Source organism: Xenopus laevis, chromosome 4L (genome assembly GCF_017654675.1).
Source record: "Xenopus laevis strain J_2021 chromosome 4L, Xenopus_laevis_v10.1, whole genome shotgun sequence".
In the NCBI taxonomy this organism is placed as follows: Eukaryota; Metazoa; Chordata; class Amphibia; order Anura; family Pipidae; genus Xenopus; species Xenopus laevis.
This window is the reverse complement of record NC_054377.1, coordinates 62499167-62522027: the sequence shown is the minus strand read 5'-3', so window position 1 is coordinate 62522027 and position 22861 is coordinate 62499167. Positions and strand designations below refer to the sequence as shown.

At 38.2% G+C, this 22861-nt stretch overlaps 1 protein-coding gene across 2 annotated transcripts in view; it reads right to left on the bottom strand.

Annotated features, from left to right (window-relative positions):
- The window catches only part of pepd.L (peptidase D L homeolog), a 135134-nt gene extending 112823 nt beyond the window's left edge, over positions 1-22311 (bottom strand). The window contains exons 1-4 of one of the 2 annotated variants that reach the window (XR_001935160.2): positions 22187-22311; positions 13122-13305; positions 11310-11437; positions 3244-3307 (exon numbers count right to left, since the gene is read on the bottom strand). Coding sequence is in view for 1 of the 2 variants with exons in the window: in NM_001095944.1 (NP_001089413.1) it covers positions 3244-3307; positions 11310-11437; positions 13122-13305; positions 22187-22203 (393 nt within the window). In the remaining variant the exon portion in view is untranslated. 2 annotated transcript variants of the gene reach the window in all.
- Between the last annotated feature and the right edge of the window lie 550 nt (positions 22312-22861).

Sequence of the window (22861 nt, the reverse complement as noted above, 5' to 3'; positions counted from 1 at the left end):
GTTTGATTTGGCGAAGTATTGAAGTCAAAGTTTTTTTAAAGAGACAGTACTTTGATTATCGAATGGTCGAATATTCAAACTATTTTACTTCAAATCGAATTCAAAGTCGTAGTATCCTATTCGATGATCTAAATATCCCAAAAATTACTTTGAATTTCAAATTTTTTTACTTTGAAAATTCCCTCGAATTCACTTCGACCCTTGATAAATCTGCCCCTAAAACATTAAAAAAAAAAATCAATATTACTGCTTTGCCATTTTACTATTGCCACACTGAGTACAAGGTACTGTTATAAATGTTCCTATTTATATTAAATATTGTTCGAAATAAATAAATTGTAATTCTTCCAAACAGCAGAGGCTTTATGAGATCTGCATCTACTGCAGTCATTTTATTTAATTTCATTATTTTTTTTTATATCTCTCCTTTAATTAGAAAAAAAAAAAGGTATTGCAGGAAGGCCAACTCCCATCGAGTCCATTTTAAAGGAACAGTAACACCAAAAAATAAAAGCCTTTTAAAGTAATGAAAATATAATGTACTGTCATGCACTGGTAAAACTGGTGTGTTTGCTTCAGAAACACTACTATAGTTTATATAAACAAGCTGCTGTGTAGACATGGGGCAGCCATTCAAAGCTTTAAGAACAGTAACACTAAAAAATTTTGTATTAAAAAATCAATTTCCCCCTAGTAATAATAGGTCTACCCTGCATAAAATGTATTAAAATCAATGCTTTATTAAAAAAATACTGTTTGAAAACACTACTTCCTGTGTACTGCAAAACGGCGATAGGGCTCTGCGCTCTGCATCTTCCCCCTAACCCCACTTCTGCCAAAACCGGAAGCTAAGCGCTACAACTGTGACAGCAGCCCATTCTATTACACAGTGTACAAGTCGGATTTTGTGGGAAGTGGCAGCGATCCCCTTTTCCCCCCCAGCTTACCTCGTAGTGGCAGGACTGTGGAATACGGAGCGTTGCCCCAGTGCTCTTTCCCATGCTAGCAGACAGCTGATGACAAGCCTGTGGTACCTGAGGAAAATAAGAAGTCTGCACCACGGCCCGCACTCGAGCCCAGAGTCTGCAGCAACTCCTACCCTAACTCTGACAAGAGCCCTCAAAGCCCTTTGCCTCAAAGCCCTTTGCAGCAGAGACGAAGACCCCGGCGAACCTAAAGTCATGGAGGAACAGAAGACCCGGGATAGCTGGCAACAATCGCCTGCTCTTTACAGTTAGAGCCACAAAAAGACAACAGAGCCTCACGCATCAGAAGAAAAAAGCAGAACCAGAGCCGGCCATTGCCGCACAACCGCCACAACCTCGCAAAGCCAGCACAGACACAACACTTCAACATCCTCCAGAGAGAATGCATCGACTCACAGCCGCAATCCAGCCTCCATGTGCAGTCTGCCTCCGTTTTACTGCCTGGTGAGGGACTTTGCTTCAGCATGTTGGGCAGCTGAGGATGTTGAAGTGTCACAAACAGTGGCTCTGCAGGTTGTGCGGTGCGGCAATGGACGGCTCTGGTTCTGCTTTTTTCTTCTGATGCGTGAGGCTCTAACTGTAAAGAGCAGGCAATTGTTGCCAGCTATCCCGGGTCTTCTGTTCCTCCACGACTTTAGGTTCGCCGGGGTCTTCGTCTCTGCTGCCAGTGGCTTTGAGGGCTCTTGTCGGAGCTGGGGTAGGAGTTGCTGTGGACTCTGGGCTCGTGTGCGGGGCTGTGGTGCCTACTTCATATTTTTCTCAGGTACCGCGGGCTTGTCATCACCTGCCTGTTAGCATGGGAAAGAGCACTGGGGCAGCGCTCAGTGTTCCACAGTCCTGCCACTACTAGGTAAGCTGGGGGAAAAAAGGGGATTGCTGCCACTTCCCACAAAATCCGGCTTGTACACTGTGTAATAGAATGGGCTGCTATCACAATTGTAGCGCTTAGCTTCCGGTTTTGGCAGAAGTCGGGTTAGGGGGAAGATGCAGAGCGCTTAAATGAAGCATTGATTTTAATAAACTTTATGCATGGTAGACCTATTATTACTGGGGGGGGAATAGATTTTTTAATACAAAATGTTTTAGTGTTACTGTTCCTTTAAGAAAGAGAAAAGGCACAGGATACACAGCAAATAACAGATAAGCTCTGTAATACTGTGATATTCAATGGGATTCTTCCGAACTTATCTGCTATCCACTGTGTATTCTGTGCTTGAATGGTGCCTTAGGAAATCCTGTAAAAATTAAGTAAAGCCGTTTGGCAATCACAGAGCTGAGCTCTGTTCCTGGATCTTTGTTTGCATGGTCTAGCCGTAAGTAGTTATATTATTAGATTTGGTCTATTTTAAAGGAAGCCTTTGTTAGTTTGTAAATGAAAAAAAGAAAAACAGTTCAGAATATCGCCGACTGACGGCCACAAATTACTAGCAATACTGACATCATACTCTCAAATTTCATAGTAACATGCTGCTTTACATGTTTTACTCTTTTTAGATACCTGAAGGGATAACAACAGAATTTTTGAATTTCTTCTGTGCTTTTTCTAAAACTTGGTTTGCTAAGGTAAGCAATTTCCTCTTAAACAATACCATATTTTTTTGGGCTGTAGAAGTCCAAATTCCTAGCAGCTGGATTCAGTAATTCCATTAGAGAGGCAAAGAAGACAAGCAATAAAAAGCAAATAAAGACTAATTAAGAAAATAAAATCGACCAGGGTAACAAGTAAGACTCCACAGCTAGGGGCCCATTTACTTAGCTCGAGTGTAGGAATAGAATGTTTTTTTGGCTACTTCGACCATCGAATGGGCTACTTCGACATTCGACTACGACTTTGAATCAAACTAAAAATCGTTCGACCATTCGATAGTTGAAGTACTGTCTCTTTAAAAAAAAAATTTGACCCCCTAGTTCGCCACCTAAAACCTAACGAAGTCAATGTTAGCCTATGGGGAAGGTCCCCATAGGCTTTGCTAGCTTTTTAAGGTCGAAGAAAAATCGTTTGATCGATGGATTAAAATCCTTCGAATCGAGCGAAGGATTTTATCGAAGGATTATCGAAGGACTTAATCGTTCGATCGAACGAATTGCGGTAAATCCTTCGACTTCAATATTCGAAGTCAAAGGATTTTAATTTGGCAGTCGAATGTCAAGGGTTAATTAACCCTCGATATACGACCATAAGTAACTTTGCCCCCTAATGTCTACAGTCACAGCATTTTCTTTATGACACACTTATTGAAAGAAAATCTGTACTCACATCGCAGGTGAAATAAATCTCATCTATGGCATACTTCTCCTTGAAGTGTTCTGGTGGGTGTATTCTTTAAAAAAAAGAATCAGTTAATATAATGAAAATGGCTAAATACATACAAGAAAGGCAATTAACAGTTTTCCCTCATTTCTACTCCTCTTTAGATAACACTTCTATTCTGTAAAAAAAAGTGCAATACATTGGTCATATTTATAAAAACAGTGTAAAAAAAAAAAAAGCAAAGATAAGTTACATTTTCTTTGCTGCTTTTTGCACTTCCATAAAAAGCTACTTATTTATAAAGCTGAGAAGAGGTGGTAAAGTCACAACTAAAGATTTGTGAAAGAAAGTCATAATCTCAAGAACTACAAAAGTTTCGGTTCAAGTTTTTTTTTTTTTTTTTTTTAACCTATTCACTTCAATGGACCTGAAAATCCACTGAGGTAAAAAAAAAAAAAAAATGGAGTTAACTTTGTTGTATAAGCTTTACCAAGTAGGAATCACAGAGGTTTTATATATGAAATGTATGCCAAAGGGGAACCTTTGTTTTCTTTTATTTGCTTCACAGTTTCAAGTATGTGATTACTCTTAAGACACATATTTCACTTTAAAATGAACTAAGAATGTTATAAACATGCTCCCTAGGGTTTCTGTTACATAACATCTATCAGTTAAAGGAGAAGGAAAGGCAAACCATAAATAGCCTTCTAACTAAAGTCTTTTGCACATAGAACTTACTGACAGTTTTCAAACTTTTCTCCCTGGTCGGATGTATAAGCAGCTACGCTCTCCGAAGACTGCGGCGTGCGACTCTGGTGACGTCACGCTTTTTACAAGCATCTTCCGCTCTGCTGCCCAAGGCAGCCTTGAGGCGCATTACGCATAATTTAGTTGTAGTGCGCATGACCTCGGGGCGCTGCCTTTCTCCCAATGAGAGAAAGACCCTTATTGAACCTTATGCCCCCACCCAATCAGATGAAAAGCGTCTTGGGAGCTAAGGAGATGCACGGGAATCAATGTTTAATTATAGTGGGGACAGCAGTCTGCATCAAGCGATTACGGTGTGCAGCAAGGGGACAATACCTTTATACAGAGCAGGCTAAGGTGAGGCACTAATGCGATGCTGGTGCTGCGTACTAATGAGCACTATGCGCTCCGGGGTCAACTAATATTTTTTTTTTTGCGCATGCGCAATAAGAGGAAAGAGATAAAGGAAGTCTTTACTAACATGGCACCTGACTAAATAAGCGATGCAAACAAGGACATGGATTCTATGAGATTTGACTGGCCTATGTGCATAGCGTTTCAGGAGGTTTTGGGGAGTACAATACAAAGAGAAAGGTATTGATTTTTGCCTTTCCTTCTCCTCTTTAATGGTAATCTCAAACCAGTTTGACTCTCTGCCACCATGTCACCATCCTACAGACACCATCCTCCAGCAGTGATAAGTAGGAGTCAGTTAGGCTTGCCACCTATCTGATTAGGAAGGAATTCCAAATAAGGAGATCCAGAGAGGACTTGAAATGAATGATGTGGTGATTAGCCAATCACCAATTGCCATCTTATTGCCCCGTCCAAATGTCACTGACCCTACCATGGACCGTTGCCTGCCACTGACATCACTGACCACCACCCCCACTGAGTCACAGAGTTAACAGTTAAAGGAGAAGGAAAGCTATGGAGGCATTTTATTGCCAATAGATTAGCTGCAATAGTGCAAGCTAGAATGCTATATTTATTCTGTAGAATGCTTTACCATACCTGAGTAAACAGCTCTAGAAGCTCTCTGTTTGTTTAGGATAGGAGCTGCAGTATTAACATGGTGTGACATCACTTCCTGCCTGAGTCTCTCCCTGCTCTGGGCTCAGATTACAGTAGAGAAGGGAGGGGGATGGGGAAGAAGAGCAAACTGAGCATGCTCTTGCCCAGGGCAATGAGGTTTAAGATGAAGGCAGGAAGTCTGATACAGAAGCCCATGTGTACACAATAGAAGGAAAGAAATGCAGTGTTTCTTTTGACAGAGGACACAGAGCAGCATTACTTTGGGGGTTTACTGGTATATTTAGATGGACCTTTCTGATAAGGCTTACTTAGTTTTAACCTTTCCTTCTCCTTTAAGAACCTTAGCTAGACACAACCAGTTTCAGAAAGTTTCTCCATGGCAGCAGAAAAGAATATCAGCCTTGTTGGACATAAGCTTAAATCTCAAATTTATATGCCCTTTTTGTTCAACAGCAGCCTTTGTTTCCATGGGATATAAAAATCCGCTGTATACCCCTTTTGTGCTGATTGGGGGGGGGGTAGTACACATCACATAACTCACTATTACAGCTTTCATTCTAGCCCAGGGTACTCGAGATGTAAAATAATTGTGAGGTACATTGAGCTTCTGAAATGGTACTATGAGGGGAGGAGGGTAAAACTTGTGACTGGAAAGGTTACCAAAATATAGATAATTATGGTCTCTTTTTAGTGAGGCAAAGCCTCCTTATAGGAACAGTAACACCAAAAAATGAAAGTGTCTTAAAATAATGAAAATATAATATACCGTTATCATGCACTGGTAATACTGGTGTGTTTGCATCAGAAACTCAAGTATAGTTTATATAAACAAGCTGATGTGTAGACATAGGGACAGTCATTAAAGCACAGAATGCACAGTATAAGTTCTGAAGAATCCCATTGTATAATACAGAGCTTATCTGTCATCAGCTGTGTATCCTGTGCCTTTTCTCTTTTTCAGCTTTGAATGGCGGCCCCCATGGCTACACAGCAGCTTGTTTATATAAAGTATAGTTGTGTTTTTAAAGCAAACACACCAATTATACCAGTGCAGCACAGCCGTTCATTTTTGGGGGTTACTGTTCCTTTAAGCCTTCTTTGTCCATGGACACTACATAGCAAATATATTTTCCCATTGTGCTCTCTTGAGTATTATCATGTACTCTACTTGTCCCTATTTAAGATGGACAGTCCTAATTTACAGACCTCAAAAGGGGTGTACTTATTACAAACATGTGGGATTTCAGAGGGAATGGGGTGTAACTAGAATGGCAAGGGTAAAAGATGGAAATTAATTTAGATTAGAACACTGCTAAATCATGGTTTGCCCGTATGAGAACAAAATAATAATGATTTAATTTTAAAAGGTTTACTGGTTTAACAGTCAATTTAATTCTATTTGTAGTTTTCTACAGGATAAATTAAAACACATAATCTAAATATCCACATACTGTATGTTATTCTCTTACTATCCAGGACGCTAAGCACCAAATATGAGATTAATTGCGAATAAAAGGATAAAAGGTAATTTTCGAATTTGGAGGTTAAAATACATTTTTTATTCCAAGTTATGAGATTTAGATAATGATCACCTTATACACTGCCACAGCTTTTTGTGAATGCAAAATGTTGTTATAATAACATAGTAATTTTGCTAATGATAATGCAGGCCTTTAGGCTTCTATTATCCTGGCCAATTTTGTTTATAACACAGAGAACGGTATAGTCTTTTTGCAGCTGTGAGTAATGTTTTAGCAAGGAACCCTCTGATCTCCAAATATAGCAAATCAATGCCACAAAGACTATTATAGAGAAAAATATGAGCCCAGTCTAAGCCTTCTTGGGATTTGCAAAGCTCTCAAGCAATATGAATTATTTTTTGTATTGAGGAACAGACTGGAGGAAATTGAGCTTCAAGTCACTGCTATCTGTTGTTAAAATATAGATTTTATGTACAAAATAATTATATATATATATATATATATATATATATATATATATATATATATATATATATATATATATATATATATATATATATATATAGATAGATAGTTTAAAAAATATGTCTGAACAGCAGTTTAATGGAAATAATACACTTTATATAAATTTAGTTCAATATCCATTAATTTTAATTTAACCCTTTAAGTGCCACAGATCGTAGAATCTACGTTCTGTGGATAAAAGTACCTAAGTGCCTCAAAACATAGACTACGATCTGCAGCACTTTTGGTTTGAGGAGCAGCCTTTTAAGCCACTCCTTCCCTCAGGGGGCCCTGGGGCATGATGGCCTAGGGGCCCCAAGGCAGCAGCAGGCACGTGGAATATGTGTGTCCTGCTGCTGCACAATCTTGCTGGACCCCCTGCACTGCCCCCCGACCGGATCCTGTGTGAAGACTACTTCCTCCTCTTCGTGGGACCCCCTCCAGGCCCTGTAGATGGATTTTCAGCCTCTATCCCAGGTCAATTTTATAGACACAAACACAAACTTATCACGCTAATACACACTTACACACACACACACACATATTCATTTTTGGGGATAGTGGGGTCACACACACTTGCACATGCACAGAATATGTAATTTTCCATGGGTACACACGGATACACTATTTTGTGACTTTTTTCACATCACATTGTCTGTTTTTTTGCCTGAAAAAAATGTTTTATTGCCATTGCGAATAGCGTATTTGCTAACCATACTGTGCAATACCTTTTGTATGTTATTTTGGTGATTATATTGCAATTTTGGTGAGTTTGGTGCATTTTTAGCCATTATATTGAACTTTTAGCCCTATTGCATTCTCAGCTCTGTGTAGGTGCTGTTCTCTTGTTTCGGTCGGTAAAACCTATTTGGTCAAGCTAAAATATTCAAGCATTTTGCATTGTTCTTTGTTACTTTGTTTTGCACATGTAAATTTTGCATGCTATATATCAATTTGGGGAACTCATTGCTCCACATAGTTTGGTATATCTTTGCATATTCATCATCAAACGGTTCAGTAGACCCCTGAAGTTCATATTGAGGATGTTTTATGCTAATACGTTATGAAATGTGGGTCATATAATGGGGTAAAATGCAAGCTTTGTGAAGATTTTGAGAAATTTCATAAAAACCACCAGGTTCCACATGGTTTTGCAGTTTGGTAGTTTGCTCATTTTGGATTAGTTAGAATGTGTACTTCTGAAAATATATGGTCTTCTAGGATCTCTGTAATGTTATGGGGTCTTTATGGCACATACAAGCCGTGAGAATTCATAAGCACTATTATCATTAGGTGGCATCTGTATGCCACATAGTTTGGTACTTCTATGCATATTGGGCATAAGTGTTCAGTAGACCCCAGGAGTTAATATTTAGGATGTTTTATGTTGACACGTTACAAAATGTGGGGCATATAATGGGGTAAAATGCAAGCTTTGCGTTTTTGCTTTTAGATTTAGCAAGCTCAGGTTCTCCCAAAAAAACACAATGTACAGTTTTCCTGGGTAAAATATCCCCCCAGGAAATGGTCAAAAAACTTCTGGCACCGAGTGCAAATGAAATGTGACACAGACAATCTCTCTCTATAAATATCTATACAGGGACTTGCACCTCCTGCACTTTTTTCCTTCTCCAATCATTTCAGAATTTGGTGGCTACAGCAACAAAATCTTGTCAATGACTGGGTCTCTGGAGTCACTGCCTGCAGTCAGGGCCAGATCTCACAAAGCGCCACCCTGAGGCCGCATGGTCCTAGTGCTAGCCCGTAGCGTGAGCGACCCACCACCCGTGCGAGTGGGCTGGTGCACTGGGGACACTGAATCCCCAGTGCTCCTTAGGATGCAGTTGGGCGGCATGCCACTCTTAAAATATTGCCGCCCTAGGCAAGCTGTGGCAAGCTTGAGGCAGGAGACAAAAACACCATATTTTCTTCACAAACCAGGTCTGTGCCTGTATTCTATATAAAGTACAAAAATTACAGTTTCCAGACAGAAACAAATTACTAAGATCAGTACAAAGTCACATAAAAAGATATCTGAGCTCTATCTTTAAAACATGGTTCCTTCTGTCTACACAACGTTCCAAGCTAGAGAAGCTGAGCTTGGAAAAAATGAATGCAACCAAATCTAAGATATCTAACATCTTTTTACATCAGTTCAGCTGAACCCAAGCTATGCTCCTTAATATAGCTGTCCCTAATACTGTACCATTTTGTCTTTTTAAAAAAAATATCTACTGCCTGTAACCATAGTGAAACCAAATGCTTTTATTATTTAATTCAAAACAGAAAAATTGTATTGCTCCCTAAGTTGAACTGAAAGTTAAATGATTCCACGTCATAAGGTAAGCATCTCATTGTCTAAATTTTAAATGCAGGCTGGTAACCATGCACTTCAAGTTAATGAGATCATAAGATGGATAACTATTTACAGAAAGCATCTGTCACACAATATGTTGTACTTACAGAATATCTCAGATCAATGTATTGATGCATTCTAACATTTAAAATTAATGAGCAGTAAATGTTAAGTACAGTTTTAATCACTGAAATTAAGGAAAGCACAACCAATTTACTGCTTAATTTATTTCTTGGGCACTAGCTTTACAAAGGCCCGTTTTGAGCAAGCACACTGGAAAAAAGTATAGGAAACTGCCACAATAAAGGAGTGTAAACACACTATAGGACGGATTTACTAAAACTCAAATTTATCTAATATTTTTCTGAAAACATAATCGACCAAACTCTCCTCCAGGAATTTATCACAAATTTTTCTCGTAAAAAAAAAACGTCGAGACAAAATCGAGCGTTAATTCGTATGAACACAATGTTATTGAAGAATGTCTGGTATGAATGCTTGTTAAGAAATGTATAGAATAGGCACAGAAAGGGGGATCACTTTATAGCAAGACAATATTTGAAGTTATTTTATCTGTAAATTGATAGTACCGTTGTCTAGTTTCTTATTCTTCACCAGTTAAGAAGACAAATACAGTAATTAAAGGGGACATGTCACCTTGAGAAATTATTCCAAATCATATTTTATCATGTGAGTCAAGCAATTTAAACTTCAATTACACTATAAAAATTATTTAAAGATTGTTTTTTTTAGTCTTGGAAATACACAATCACAGCAAGTAGGCAGGTACCATTTTGTGGACACTGTTATCAAGGCAAACTTTGCATCACCGAAACAAAATTATCCTTTTACTCCAAGCCTCTCATTAACAAATGTCTGGAAGCTTTGTATCATGCCATAATCTGATTCATGGCCAGAATGGGGAACCTGATGTCCATGCACTGGCTACACAATTAGATGATGAGAATGGAGGTGGAATGTGAGGAGGGCAATAACATCTAGGAAGTGCAGAATGGAAAGTGAAAGTAATTGGCTGCTCTGCCTCTATGCCTAAGGCATAGGCTAGGCAGGCAAATATGATTGACAGCTGAGAATTTTACAACAGGTATGGCTGTTTTAATTAAAAAGGGAATTTGGGCTTCATGTTTATCTTAAAAAGGGCTTTTTATGTCTGGGTGATAGGTCTCCTTTAAATAAAACAAGTAGAAATCTTATGTGTGTCTCTTCAGAAAAAGAAAAACTGTTAATCTAATATCAAATTATTTACCTTGCAGAGAATAAACATGGAGCAGTTGAAATATCCCTGTTTCGCTCATGAAATAACAAAAAACAGATTTTTTTGTGATTAAAAACTATAGGAAAAAGGTTAGTTTAGCAAGTCCTATAAGTCGGTGTACTGACCTTTTACCTATGTGAAAGTTCTATTTGTCTAGATGTGAAAGAGGAAGGATACGGACTTCATATTGTGAACTTCTTTTTAACACTACTTTCATATCATCTGTGGCAACTTTTTTTCCCAGCTTTTGCAAACCAGCACATATTTTGTTTGATGTGTTTTTGAGTGTGTTCAATTTAAAGAACAAACTCACATAGCAGAGAAGGAGCAAACACCCTTTGTTTTAAGAATTAAAAATACTATGAATTTGTTAAAATTATAAATTCATATACAGCAGTTTATCACCTATTATCCCCTTATTTCTATGTATTTGTGAAAACAAAAAAAGACTTTCCCATATAATAACATACAGATTACATTAAAAAACATCTTTCAAATTTGCAGTTACAGTATTTCCTTAGATTTTATTATGTAGTTTAGTACTCCGTTAAAAAAACACATGTAACTGTAAGAAACACCTTGTTTTTCTCAGCAGCAGGTTATTCCTATGCTTTCAGCAGACAGAAGATATATTCAAGAAAATACAGAAATGTAATGATGGAAAAAAACTTACTTTCCCATCCATACTGCATAACTTTCAGGAAGCTTTGGAATGAAGGCAATTGATTTTCCTGTATCAACATCAACAGCTCCATAGCAGCCAGGTTCAGTCACTCCAAAAGTCCAGTGAAAAAAGGACTCCTGTATTGAAAATATTTAGACAGCTGGATGTTACTAGACTTTTTATAACTGAAATAATATATTCTATGATGTACATTTTTACAGGAAAGCTAAAATTACAGATGCCCCTGTAAACATAAAGCTATAGCATAAAATAAATCTATTGAATCTAAACATAAATCTTATCTTAAAGTAATAATGACATTACATTTGTTTTTTACATGAAAAACGGGTCAATATAACATTTAAGGGGACAAAACCTTGTTTTTTCTCTTATGATCATACTTGTTAAAAAACTGAAGGTAATACATTTTAGCATACCTTTCAGATCCAGTCTCCTCCCCTCCCTCATCATCTCTAGCACTGCCCCTTTCCTTCACTTCCTCTTCTGGATCTCAAGCATAACCTGGTGGGTGGCAAGCAAAACTCTACTCCTTCCTAATGTCTCTTTGCTCCCTGCCCTACTCTCTCTCTACCTGATTAAACTGTGTCAAAATTATTCTGCCCATGCCAATCAGAGAATCTGCAACTTCACCCTGAAGCTAAAGTTCTATTGTGCCTCCACACTAGCTGTTACAGACCAGGAACTGCATGTGCCCTTGGCTGGAGCTCTGTGATGATGATCAATCATTGCCCGTATAGTAACCCTGCATTGTCACACTTAAGAAGTTAATGATTCCATGAAATTTATCCAAGGGGACCATATTTCCCAAAATTGAATGCTCTTATTATGTATTATAGGAGTAATTTCTTCCATTTGTTTAATGTCCTCCACAGAGGAGAACCAATCAGCTGACATTGTGGCCTCTGTTGATTTCCATTTTTTTGTATAAGAGAAGGAAAAATCACACTCAAAAGCCCCACCATAGTATACAAATACGATTGCTTTAATTGAGACTGCTATACACAGTACACAATTCAACAACAATTCCTAAGAATTAGGGTTAAATGCTAAATGCTATATAATTATTATTATATCACAATCTCCCTGAACTGCCGAACGACTTCGGAAAACAAAGCGCCGCGTGTGCCTTCCCCCAAGCGATTTTCATTTTAGCCGGCAGGGGGAAGGCAGTTCGGGGAGATTGTCGCCCCGAAGAAGAGGAGATTTGTCGCTGGGGCGACTAATCTCCCGAATCTGCTCGTGTGGCCTGACCTTAAGGCTTTGCCTTCCCTTCCTGTGGCTTTCAGGAAAAACATTTTGTTTATTTGAATGTTTTTAAAGGTGATTTAAAATAATTTTGAGTTTCATTAAAGACAGCTGTTATAATTAGTACAATAGTTGCTAATACTTAAGGAATAATACTGCTGAGGAATGTATCAACTAGTGATGTGTGGGCTGGACCAATACCTCGCAGCCCCCTTTCCGGGTAGCGGAAATCACCTTACAAATGCCAGCTTCCAGGTTGAACTTTTATAGACGCGCGCCTGCTCGCCCCTCCCCTTTTGTGACGTGATCGGCGGGGCAGCTCGGCACGGGTCTATAAAAGGAACCTGGAAGTCGGGCTCGGGCAGGGGTTGGTTGAGGGTGGGCCGGTGGCGGGTTGGGAAAAACCCTGAATTACTGAGCTGCCAGAGACAGAAACATTTAACTTTGAACTTAGATCTTGGAAAAACGGTATAAAATAAAAAATGGAAAAAAGTCAGATGTCACTCTGGACAGATACCCAATACAATACCTACATCTTCTAATAAGGGATCATACCTGGCGGAACAGGGTGCCAGTATCTGTGCAGTATCTCTGTGTCGCTTCTCCTCCTTGCAGAAGTACAATCGATCCCTTTGGCAAATCTTTATTCTGCCTAAGTATGTCACATAGACGTTTCCTGTTCAGAGCAAACAGAGCGGCTGGAACTCTCAGGGTTTCGTTCCCCAACCAGAATGATGGACTGCAGAGTTGTAAAAAAAAAAAATATAAATATATATATATATATATATATATATATATATATATATAAAATATATTAATATGAAAATAATAAAATTAAAGCACAGTTCACTTTCAAAACAACAATAATTTTTCTCATTTGTCTTCCGTGTTCTGTATTTGATAGCGTTTTTTAAATGTAAAGTTTTAAAAACCAGTTAACTTTAATTTCTGGCATGTCTGCCAGTAGCCAGGACATTGAGGGGGCTAGTTATCAAAGGTCGAGTTGATTTTTACCTGAAAAATTCGAATTTTCGGGGGTATTTTTTTGTCAAAACTCAAATTTTTGGGTTACAAAAAAAAACACACATTTTTTGAGATTTATTATACGCCGAAGTTGGAAATAGCTTGAATCGAAATGCTCCAACTAAAACCTGTCAAGGTCATGTAGAAGTCAATGGCAGAGGTCCCTTGAACCAATTGAAGATGTTTGTAGCCTTCATGATGGTCGAGTTTTTTTAGATGGGTCCCGCTCGAACACTTGATCAATTCGAGCAATTCGTGTTTTTTTTTTGCCAAAAACTTGATCAATTAGAGTATTCAAATTTTCAAGATTTTTTTGATAAATCTTTTTATAACCGTCTAACTTTCTAAACTTTTACACTACATAGCAACAAAAGTTTCAGCCAAGTGTTGTGTGGATGGGTTTGGGCCAACAAAAACACCTTCTGTGGATCATTGCCTGGCCACAACCTCGTCGTCCCAACCTCTCTGACATTCCTCCTCCTTTCATTTATAAACCCATGCCTCTCTTGAGCGTCTAGTGATGTCAGAGATTAGTATGCAAGGAGCACCCGCACCAGACGGTAGGGTCTAAATTAGGAGAGGGCAGACTAAGATCAGACGCAGGTTGTCACACTACTCCAGTCCTTAAAGGGGTTGTTCCCCTTCCAAACACTTTTTCAGTTGAGTTGTTTTCAGATTTTTCTCCCGAAAGACTTGCTTTCCATTTTTTACAGTTTTTCTAAAATCTAAGTTTAAAGTTAAATCTTCCTTTCTCTGGTGTTTCAGTCTTGCAACTCAAGACTAGTGTGCAGATAAGGGTGCAGACTAGTAATGTTCGGGTCGAGTTAAACATCACTAGTGCAGATTCTGAACTGTTACAATTACAACTGCTACATATAGTTAATACATTTCTCAGAAGCTTCTCTAGAGTATTAGCAACTATTGTATCAATTCTAACAGCTAATTCTGCTCAGCAGAGCTAAAAATAAGGAATGTATCAACTAAATGTATCAATTTAGAACAGTTTACATGGTCGGCGACCCCCCTCCCAGAGCTGCTTTAGAACGGAGAAAAATTAGATTTACACTTCAGTATTAGAAAAACAGTCACACATACAAATAGAAAGTCATTTGAAAAAGTCTTTATTTCTGGTGAACGGTCTGAAACCAGCTGAACTGAAAAAGTGTTGGGAGTTGAACAACCGCTTCAATAATTATGCACCCCAACCTGTATCTGTACTACTGAAACTGATGCTTTGATAAATTAAGAAATGTAACAATTAGGTATATACTATTACTGGTTGCATTGCAGGTTCAGGATAATCGATTGCAGAACACACAAGTGAGTTCTTTAATTTGATTGCATTTTCTGCCATTGATTTTTTTTCTTTGTGTGGTTTTTTTTCTTCTTTTTTTGCACAAATGGATTTCGCCAAGAAAAAGCTTGCAAGTTTTCAGTGGCCGGGCTTTTATTTCTGCACAAAGATAAAGAAAAAACAATCTATTCCAGAAAATGCCAGCAAGTTAAAGAACTTACTTGAGGTTTCTGCAATCGATTGTCCAGAGCAGACACTCACCCAGCAATAAATATGCCAATCAGATTATTGGCAAACAGACCTGCAGAGCTTATGCCGGAAGGGGGAAAAACAAAACATTTATTTTTAAAACAAGAGTTTTAGAAAAATAGACAGCCACTTTGAAATGTCAGTATTTCTGTTATAGTAAATGATAGTCATGTAAAATGAGAGTCAATAATGGGGTGGGGTATGTTACTTCATTATTTGCCATGTCATAATGCCAACTGTATCATTATGACAAACATGTTCGATTGGATTGGATGTTAATGTTTGTATAATTTATTTTCTTATCTGGGTACAATAAGGGGTGTTTCTCCTTTGGGTTAAGTTTTAGTATGTTATAGGATGGCCGATTCTAGGCAACTTTTCAATTGATCTTCATTATTTATCTTTTATAATTTTTGAATGCTTCTTCTGGCTCCTTGTAGATTTAACATGGGGGTCACTGACCATCTAAAAAACAAAAGCTTTGTAAGGCTGCACATTCATTGTTATTGATACTTTTTATTATTCATCTTTCTTTTCAGGCCTACCCTATTCATATTCCAGTCTTTTATTCAAATCAATGCAAGGTTGCTAGAGTAATTTGGACCCTAGCAACCAGACTGTTGAAATTACAATCTGGAGAGCTGCTGAATAAATAGTTAAATAACTCAAAAACCACAAATAATAAAACATGAAAACCAATGACAAATTGTCTTAGATTAGAATATCACTTGCATACTAAGGGTCAGATTTACATATGGTCGAATATCGAGGGTTAATTAAATGTAAAATGTAAATCCTTCGACTTCGAATATCGAAGTCGAAGGATTTATCGAATCGAACAATTTGAAGGATTTTAATCCATCGATCGAACGATTTTTCTACGACCTTCCCCATGGGCTAACATTGCCCCCAGAAGTTTTTAGGTGGCGAAGTAGGGGGTCGAAGTTTTTTTTAAAGAGACAGTACTTTGACTATCGAATGGTCGAATATTTGAACGATTTTTAGTTCGAATCGTTCGATTCGAAGTCGCGGTCGAAGTAGCCAATTCGATGGTCGAAGTAGCCAAATAAAACATTCGAAATTCAAAGTTTTTTTTATTCTATTCCTTCACTCGAGCAAAGTAAATGTGCCCCTAAAAGTTAATTTAAAAGTTAAAAACCCCTTAAAGAATCTATTTTAAAACTACTCAAAGACAAACTACAGGTCGGCAGTTTTTAAAGCTGCTGTCCTTCCTTAATGAGAGACTGCAAGAAACCTTGAAAAGTGGATAAATGCTCAATCATATAAAGAGTAATTCTCTCTAGACAAAATAAGCATGCAATCCTCAAATTTTCTGATTAGCACATAAAATTTTCACTTGCTGCCTTATGGCTATCAATCATTTTTTTGTTTTGCTTTTTCACAGAAAAGTTCATTTCTTTGACAGATATATAAGATACTTGGTTTAGACAGATGATATCATACACTTTATGCTACCTCTCTGTCTCCCTTCTGATGTCTGCTATACTAATAAATACGGCAGTGCTGTCCAACTGGTGGCCCACGACCCCCCGTTGTGTGGCCCCTCCACATTAAAGTCTGCATCCGACGGTCGCGTCGGATCAATGATGCGACACCATGCGACAATTCTATTTCTTACCTTATTTTTGTCGCATGCGTTTTGTCGCAGTGCGTCGGATCGCGACAAAAACACTCGTGGAGTCCTACCCTAAGTGCCCATGTTGTTCACCTGTTCACACTTCAGACAAACTGCTGAAAGGGCAACAGGTCCTGATAAGTTTTCCTGTCTCCTGTTGTATTCTGCCTGTGTGTACCATACTCTGCCTGCCCTATGCTCCCTTTGTGTGCCATACTCTGCCTGCTCTATGCTCCCTGTGTGTGCCATACTCTGCCTGTCCTATGCACCCTGTGTGTGACATACTCTGCCTGCTCTATGCTCCCTGTGTGTGCCATACTCTGCCTGCCATATGCTCCCTGTGTGTGCCATACTCTGTCTGCCCTATGCTCCCTGTGTGTGCCCAACTCTGCCTGCCGTATGCTCTGTGTGTACCATACTCTGCCTGCCCTATGCTGCCTGTGTGTGGCTTCCATTATAGGCCTTTCACAATGTACACCAGAGAAATTCCGGCCCTCTGTACCACAGAAGTTGGACAGCACTGCTGTAAGGTACTTTACCATCACAAATAAATATAAAAGAGGACTTGTTAAAGCAATCAAAATGTCCAATACCTGCTGCAACCTAAAAGGGTTGTTAATCTTTAAGTTAACTTTTAGTAAACTATGGAATGGTCAATTATAAGCAATTTTTCAATTGGGCTTTGCTATTTATAAATTTTTATAGATTTTTTTTTAATTATTTGTCTTCTTCTTCTGACGATTTCCAACTTTTAAATGGGGGTCGCTGACCCCATATCAAAAGTGAAGTATTAGAATAAAAAATACTTTGAATTTCAAAGTATTTTTTTGGCTACTTCGAACTTCGACTATAACTTTGAATCGAACGATTCAAACTAAAAATCGTTTGACTATTCGACCATTCGATAGTCGAAGTACTGTCTCTTTAAAAAAATCTTCGACCACCTACTTCGCCACCTAAAACCTACCAAGCATCAATGTTAGCCTATGGGGAAGTTCCCCATAGGCTTTCCAGGCAATTTGGGATCGGAGGAAGATCGTTTGATCGATGGATTAAAATCGATTGAACGAATTGTGCTAAATCCTTCGACTTCGATATTCGAAGTCGAAGGATTTAATTTGGATGGTCGAATATCGAGGGTTAATTAACCCTCGATATTCGACCAATAGTAAATGTGCCCCTATAAGTTACCAAGGAGTTTCATGACCATATAAAAACACGAGGCCGAAGGCAAAATATATTGTGGGTATTTTGCCTTATGATCCAACTATAACAGCCCCAGAATTTTGAATTACTAATTAAAGATGGTCCTAGAGAAAGCATCAAAGCAGCCTGAAATGTTGAAAAACATAGTTGTTACTAGACAAAGTAAAATCAATGGTACAAGCAATTTTGCACTTTTATAACAGCAGAATTCAGTCATTGGAGGGTATCAGAATTGTCTGAATGCAAACGCAGCAAACCACTAACAATAAACGGAGTACATTTGCATTTTCTAAGTTTATTGATTCCTACACTGTAATTCAGTTGGTAACTAATTAAAGTACACCCTTAACACTTTTACAGCCAGGGCTGACAATTTCATACATTAAGGGGCAGATTTACTAAGGGTCGAATATCGAGGGTTAATTAACCCTCGATATTCGACCAGGAACTAAAATCGTTCGACTTCGAATATCGAAGTCGAACGATTTAGCGCAAATCCTGCGATCGAACGATCGAAGGATTATTCGTTCGATCGAACGATTCGAAGGATTTTAATCCAATGATCGAAGGAATATCCTTCGATCAAAAAAACGCAGGCAAGCCTATGGGGACCTTCCCCATAGGCTAACATTGAGTTCGGTAGCTTTTAGCTGCCGAACTAGGGGGTCGAAGTTTTTCTTAAAGAGACAGTACTTCGATTATCGAATGGTCGAATAGTCGAACGATTTTTAGTTCGAATCGTTCGTTTCGAAGTCGAAGTAGTAGTCGAAGGTCGAACTAGCCCATTCGATGGTCGAAGTAGCCAAAAAAACACTTCGAAATTCGAAGTTTTTTTAATTCGAATCCTTCACTTGAGCTTTGTAAATGTGCCCCTAAATTCTCTTAAAACCAAAAATACGATTCAGAGAAATGGGATTCAAAATATTATGGGAGTAGACACACTATGAATGGCTGGTTACTAGTAAATATACAGTCCAAGATTCAGAACCACAAATCTAAACTAAAAGGCTAAATAAAAAGGCTTTCACTGTATTCATTAAGTAGCGGGAGGGCATTTCGCCCCCCTTTAACTCTTATTACCCTAGGCTCTTTGGTTCTTCTTTACATTAATTATGAAAATGGCAGGCAATAAATGCTGATTTGTTTTTCTGCAAGCTTTGTTCTCTTCTTTGAAACCACAATACTTCATAATCCTAAATTTCCAGAGCAACGTTTTGCAGAATAATACAAACAAATGGTTAGACAATTTGGTATTGGTCACAAAGTCCATATTCATGCACAAATGCCATCTGTTTGCAGAAAACATATTTTGACATAAAGTGAAAGACAAGAAATACTAAAGGTAAATTATCTAAGTTCTATTACAGCTAAATTCAATTTTCCTTTTCTGAAAAAAATAAATAAAGAGATGTATTTGTTTTTTTTAAATAAATACCTAATAAAGCAATGAGCACACAAAATATCTCCTCTGCTCTTTTATGGCCACTACTGAACGTTGCCAACATAAAAAATGCCCTTATGGTCTTCAAGACACGATGGGAATAAGAATATGGCTAGATAGCAATATGCAGCTATACGTTTTTGAACATAAGGAAGAGAATTAGTGGCGTAGTTAAAAAAATTTCAACTTCCCCATGCTTTACATATAAAAATTACATTTATACTACAATATTCTGCTAAATTCTAATATTTATTGCATTAAAACTATATATTATCCAGAATGCTCAGTGCGTGGGGTTTTCTGGATAACGGATCTTTTCGTAATTTTCAGGATTAAGTACAAGCTACTGTTTTATAATTACAGAGAAACATTAAATCATTTTAAAAAATTTGGATTATTTGGATAAAATGGAGTCTATGGGAGACAGCCATTCCGTAATTGGGAGCTTTCTGGATATCGGGTTTCCGGATAAGGGATCCTATACCTGTACTAGAAAATCATTTAAATATTAAATAAACCCAATAGGCTGGTTTTGCCTCCAATAAATATTAATTATATTTTAGTTGGGATCAAGTGCAAGGTACTGTTTTATTATTACAGAGAAAAAGGAAATCATTTTTTAAAATTTGGATTATTTGGATAAAATGGAGTCTATAGGAGAGAGCCATTCCGTAATTCGGAGCTTTCTGGATATTGGGTTTCCGGATAAGGGATCCTATACCTGTACTAGAAAATCATTTAAATATTAAATAAACCCAATAGGCTGGTTTTGCCTCCAATAAATATTAATTATATTTTAGTTGGGATCAAGTGCAAGGTACTGTTTTATTATTACAGAGAAAAAGGAAATCATTTCTTAAAATTTGGATTATTTGGATAAAATGGAGTCTATGGCAGACGGCCTTTACATAATTCGGAGCTTTCTGGATAACGAGTTTCCAGATAACGGATCCTATACCTGTACAATATTCTGAAAATTCAGAATGTCAGGAGAAACACATTGTATAATACAGACAAGTTGAAAGATGATTTTCTATTGGCCAAAAAGTCCACATTCATTTAAATATGCTTACTTACAGAAAACACACTTTGACATAGACTAAAAAAGAAGCTATCCATTATCTAATTTTTAGGGGATCAGAAAAAAATGGTGTAAAATTAGGGAAATATTTTATGCATTACATATTGGTGGGACCACAAAAAAGGTGGAAAATGAGGGTAGACAAATCAGGTATGTAAAAGCTAAAGGAGTATTTATGCACATGTCGACCCAAACAGGGCCGCCATTAGAAATCACGGGGCCCCGTACAACAAAATTTTCAGGGCCCCCAAGCCCCACCCCAGAACCCGCCCACTCCACACTACAGTTAAAAGACCACACAGACATCATTGCTAAAAAAGGTAACCCCCCACACACCCAAGTTATAAAAAGCAATTGATGGCCAGGCCCCCTTAAAAGTTAAAAAAAAACTGTGGCGCCAGGGCCCCCCATAAAATTTTTTTTTAAAAAAATTGGTGATCAGGGCCCTCCTACAAGTTAAAAAAAATAATTGGTGATCAGCGCCCCACTACAAGTTAAAAAAAACATTGACGCCAGGGCCCCCCATAAAAGTTTAAAAAAAAAATTGGTTGCAGGGCCCCCCCTTACAAGTAAAAAACATTGATGGCCTGGCCCCCCCCCCAAGTTATAAAAAGCCATTGGTGATCAGGGGCCACCCTGCAAGTAAAAAAAATTGATGGCCTGGGCTCCCACCCATATTGAGATATATATATATATATATATATATATATATATATATATATATATATATATATATATATATTTATATATTTTCAGTGAGTGTATGGAGGGGTTGGTGTGATCTTGTGTGTGTATGGGAGCTGGGTTACATTTGGAGGGGTTGAACTTGATGGACTTTGGTCTTTTTTTAAACCCAACATAACTATGTAAGAAACACTTATTTTATGCCACCATGAGCATCCGATATTATATGCCCTAAATTGCAGCACTTATTACCCTCCCATGCACACCTTTAATTTAGAGGAGCTTTGGAGAAGCCGCACACCACATACCCAAAAATTCTTATCCTGGTGCCCAGCGATAGAGGAATCGGCCACCTCACAATACACGTAAGAAGAATTTCACTGGCACACAGGAGTTGCGGTAGCAGGGCAAGCCCTTGCAATTTTATTATGAGCTGTGCAACGTTTCGGGGACACGCCCCTTTTAATTTACCCAGCCCACTTAGATTGTAAACTCTATGTAAAGACCTCCTTCTTGTCTTTTAACATGTAATTATATCCCACTTGAATTAAATGAACTATTGTATTTATATTTATATTATTCTACTATTGTATAAGTAGCATATACACGTAGCGCAAAATAAATTAAATTATATGTACAATCGTACATAACCCAAATCCACCCCCCTGTAATGCAGGTTGGCTTAAATAAAGACTAATGACACTGTACTGCACAATTCGGTGTGCTGTTTTTGGGATCTCTAAAGCAACCAGTCCAAATATTGATATATTAAATCTAATCTTTGACTGATCTCCACTACGCGGCTTTAGCCTTGTGCAAACTCACAGCACACGATAAAGACTAACTATGTAATAATGCCAACTTTAATTGGCGAAGATGGAAAATACTCAACGTTATTATTAATGAACCTAAGATGATAGTTCAGACAGTGGGTTGTTGCAGTATGAGTTCCAGGCATGGAACGCTACTTTCCTGGAATGAGTATGTTACAAACAGAGAAACTCACCCTGCAGCAGAACTCATGTTGCTATAGCCTGCCGGACTGTGTCTGTCACATGACCGCTCAGCTGACTGTCACATATTGTGTGCCACGCTATGCGGGCGGAGCTTTGCGTTCCAAGCCTCGGTTTGTGCTTACAAGCACTTCATTTGTTACTTGAGTTTCTGGCTGTGTGAAAGTGTGTTTTGGCGGGTTAGTGAAGCACAACGGGAATGGTGACCCTGTTGGCATAATCAGAGCTTAAATCAGATCAGGGCGATTGTTGGCTCGTGCTTGCCCGTAAAAGTACGAGGTTTCAGGTCGGGCCAAATGTCGGTTATGATCGAAAATGGGCATATTGGGCTTAAAGTCACTGTTCAGAAAAGCCAACCAAGCATTCTACTATGACAGCCAGGCTGCTTTAAACTACCCGAGAACTACGTGTGATTCTTATGTGACGTCCTCATTTTACTATAACGTGATCCCCAAGAAAAAGGTGATATGCATACCTCCCAACTATTTGGAAATAAAAAGAGGGACAAAATAGGGACTGCGGGTTGAGCTGTCAAAAGAGGGACTGTCCCTCTAAAAACGGGACAGCTGGGAGGTATGTAAAATGTAATATTTGACTGTTCTTCGCTAAGCGGCTTGTGTAAACTCACGGCATGTGATAAAGAAACATAAGTAACTAATGAGAAGACA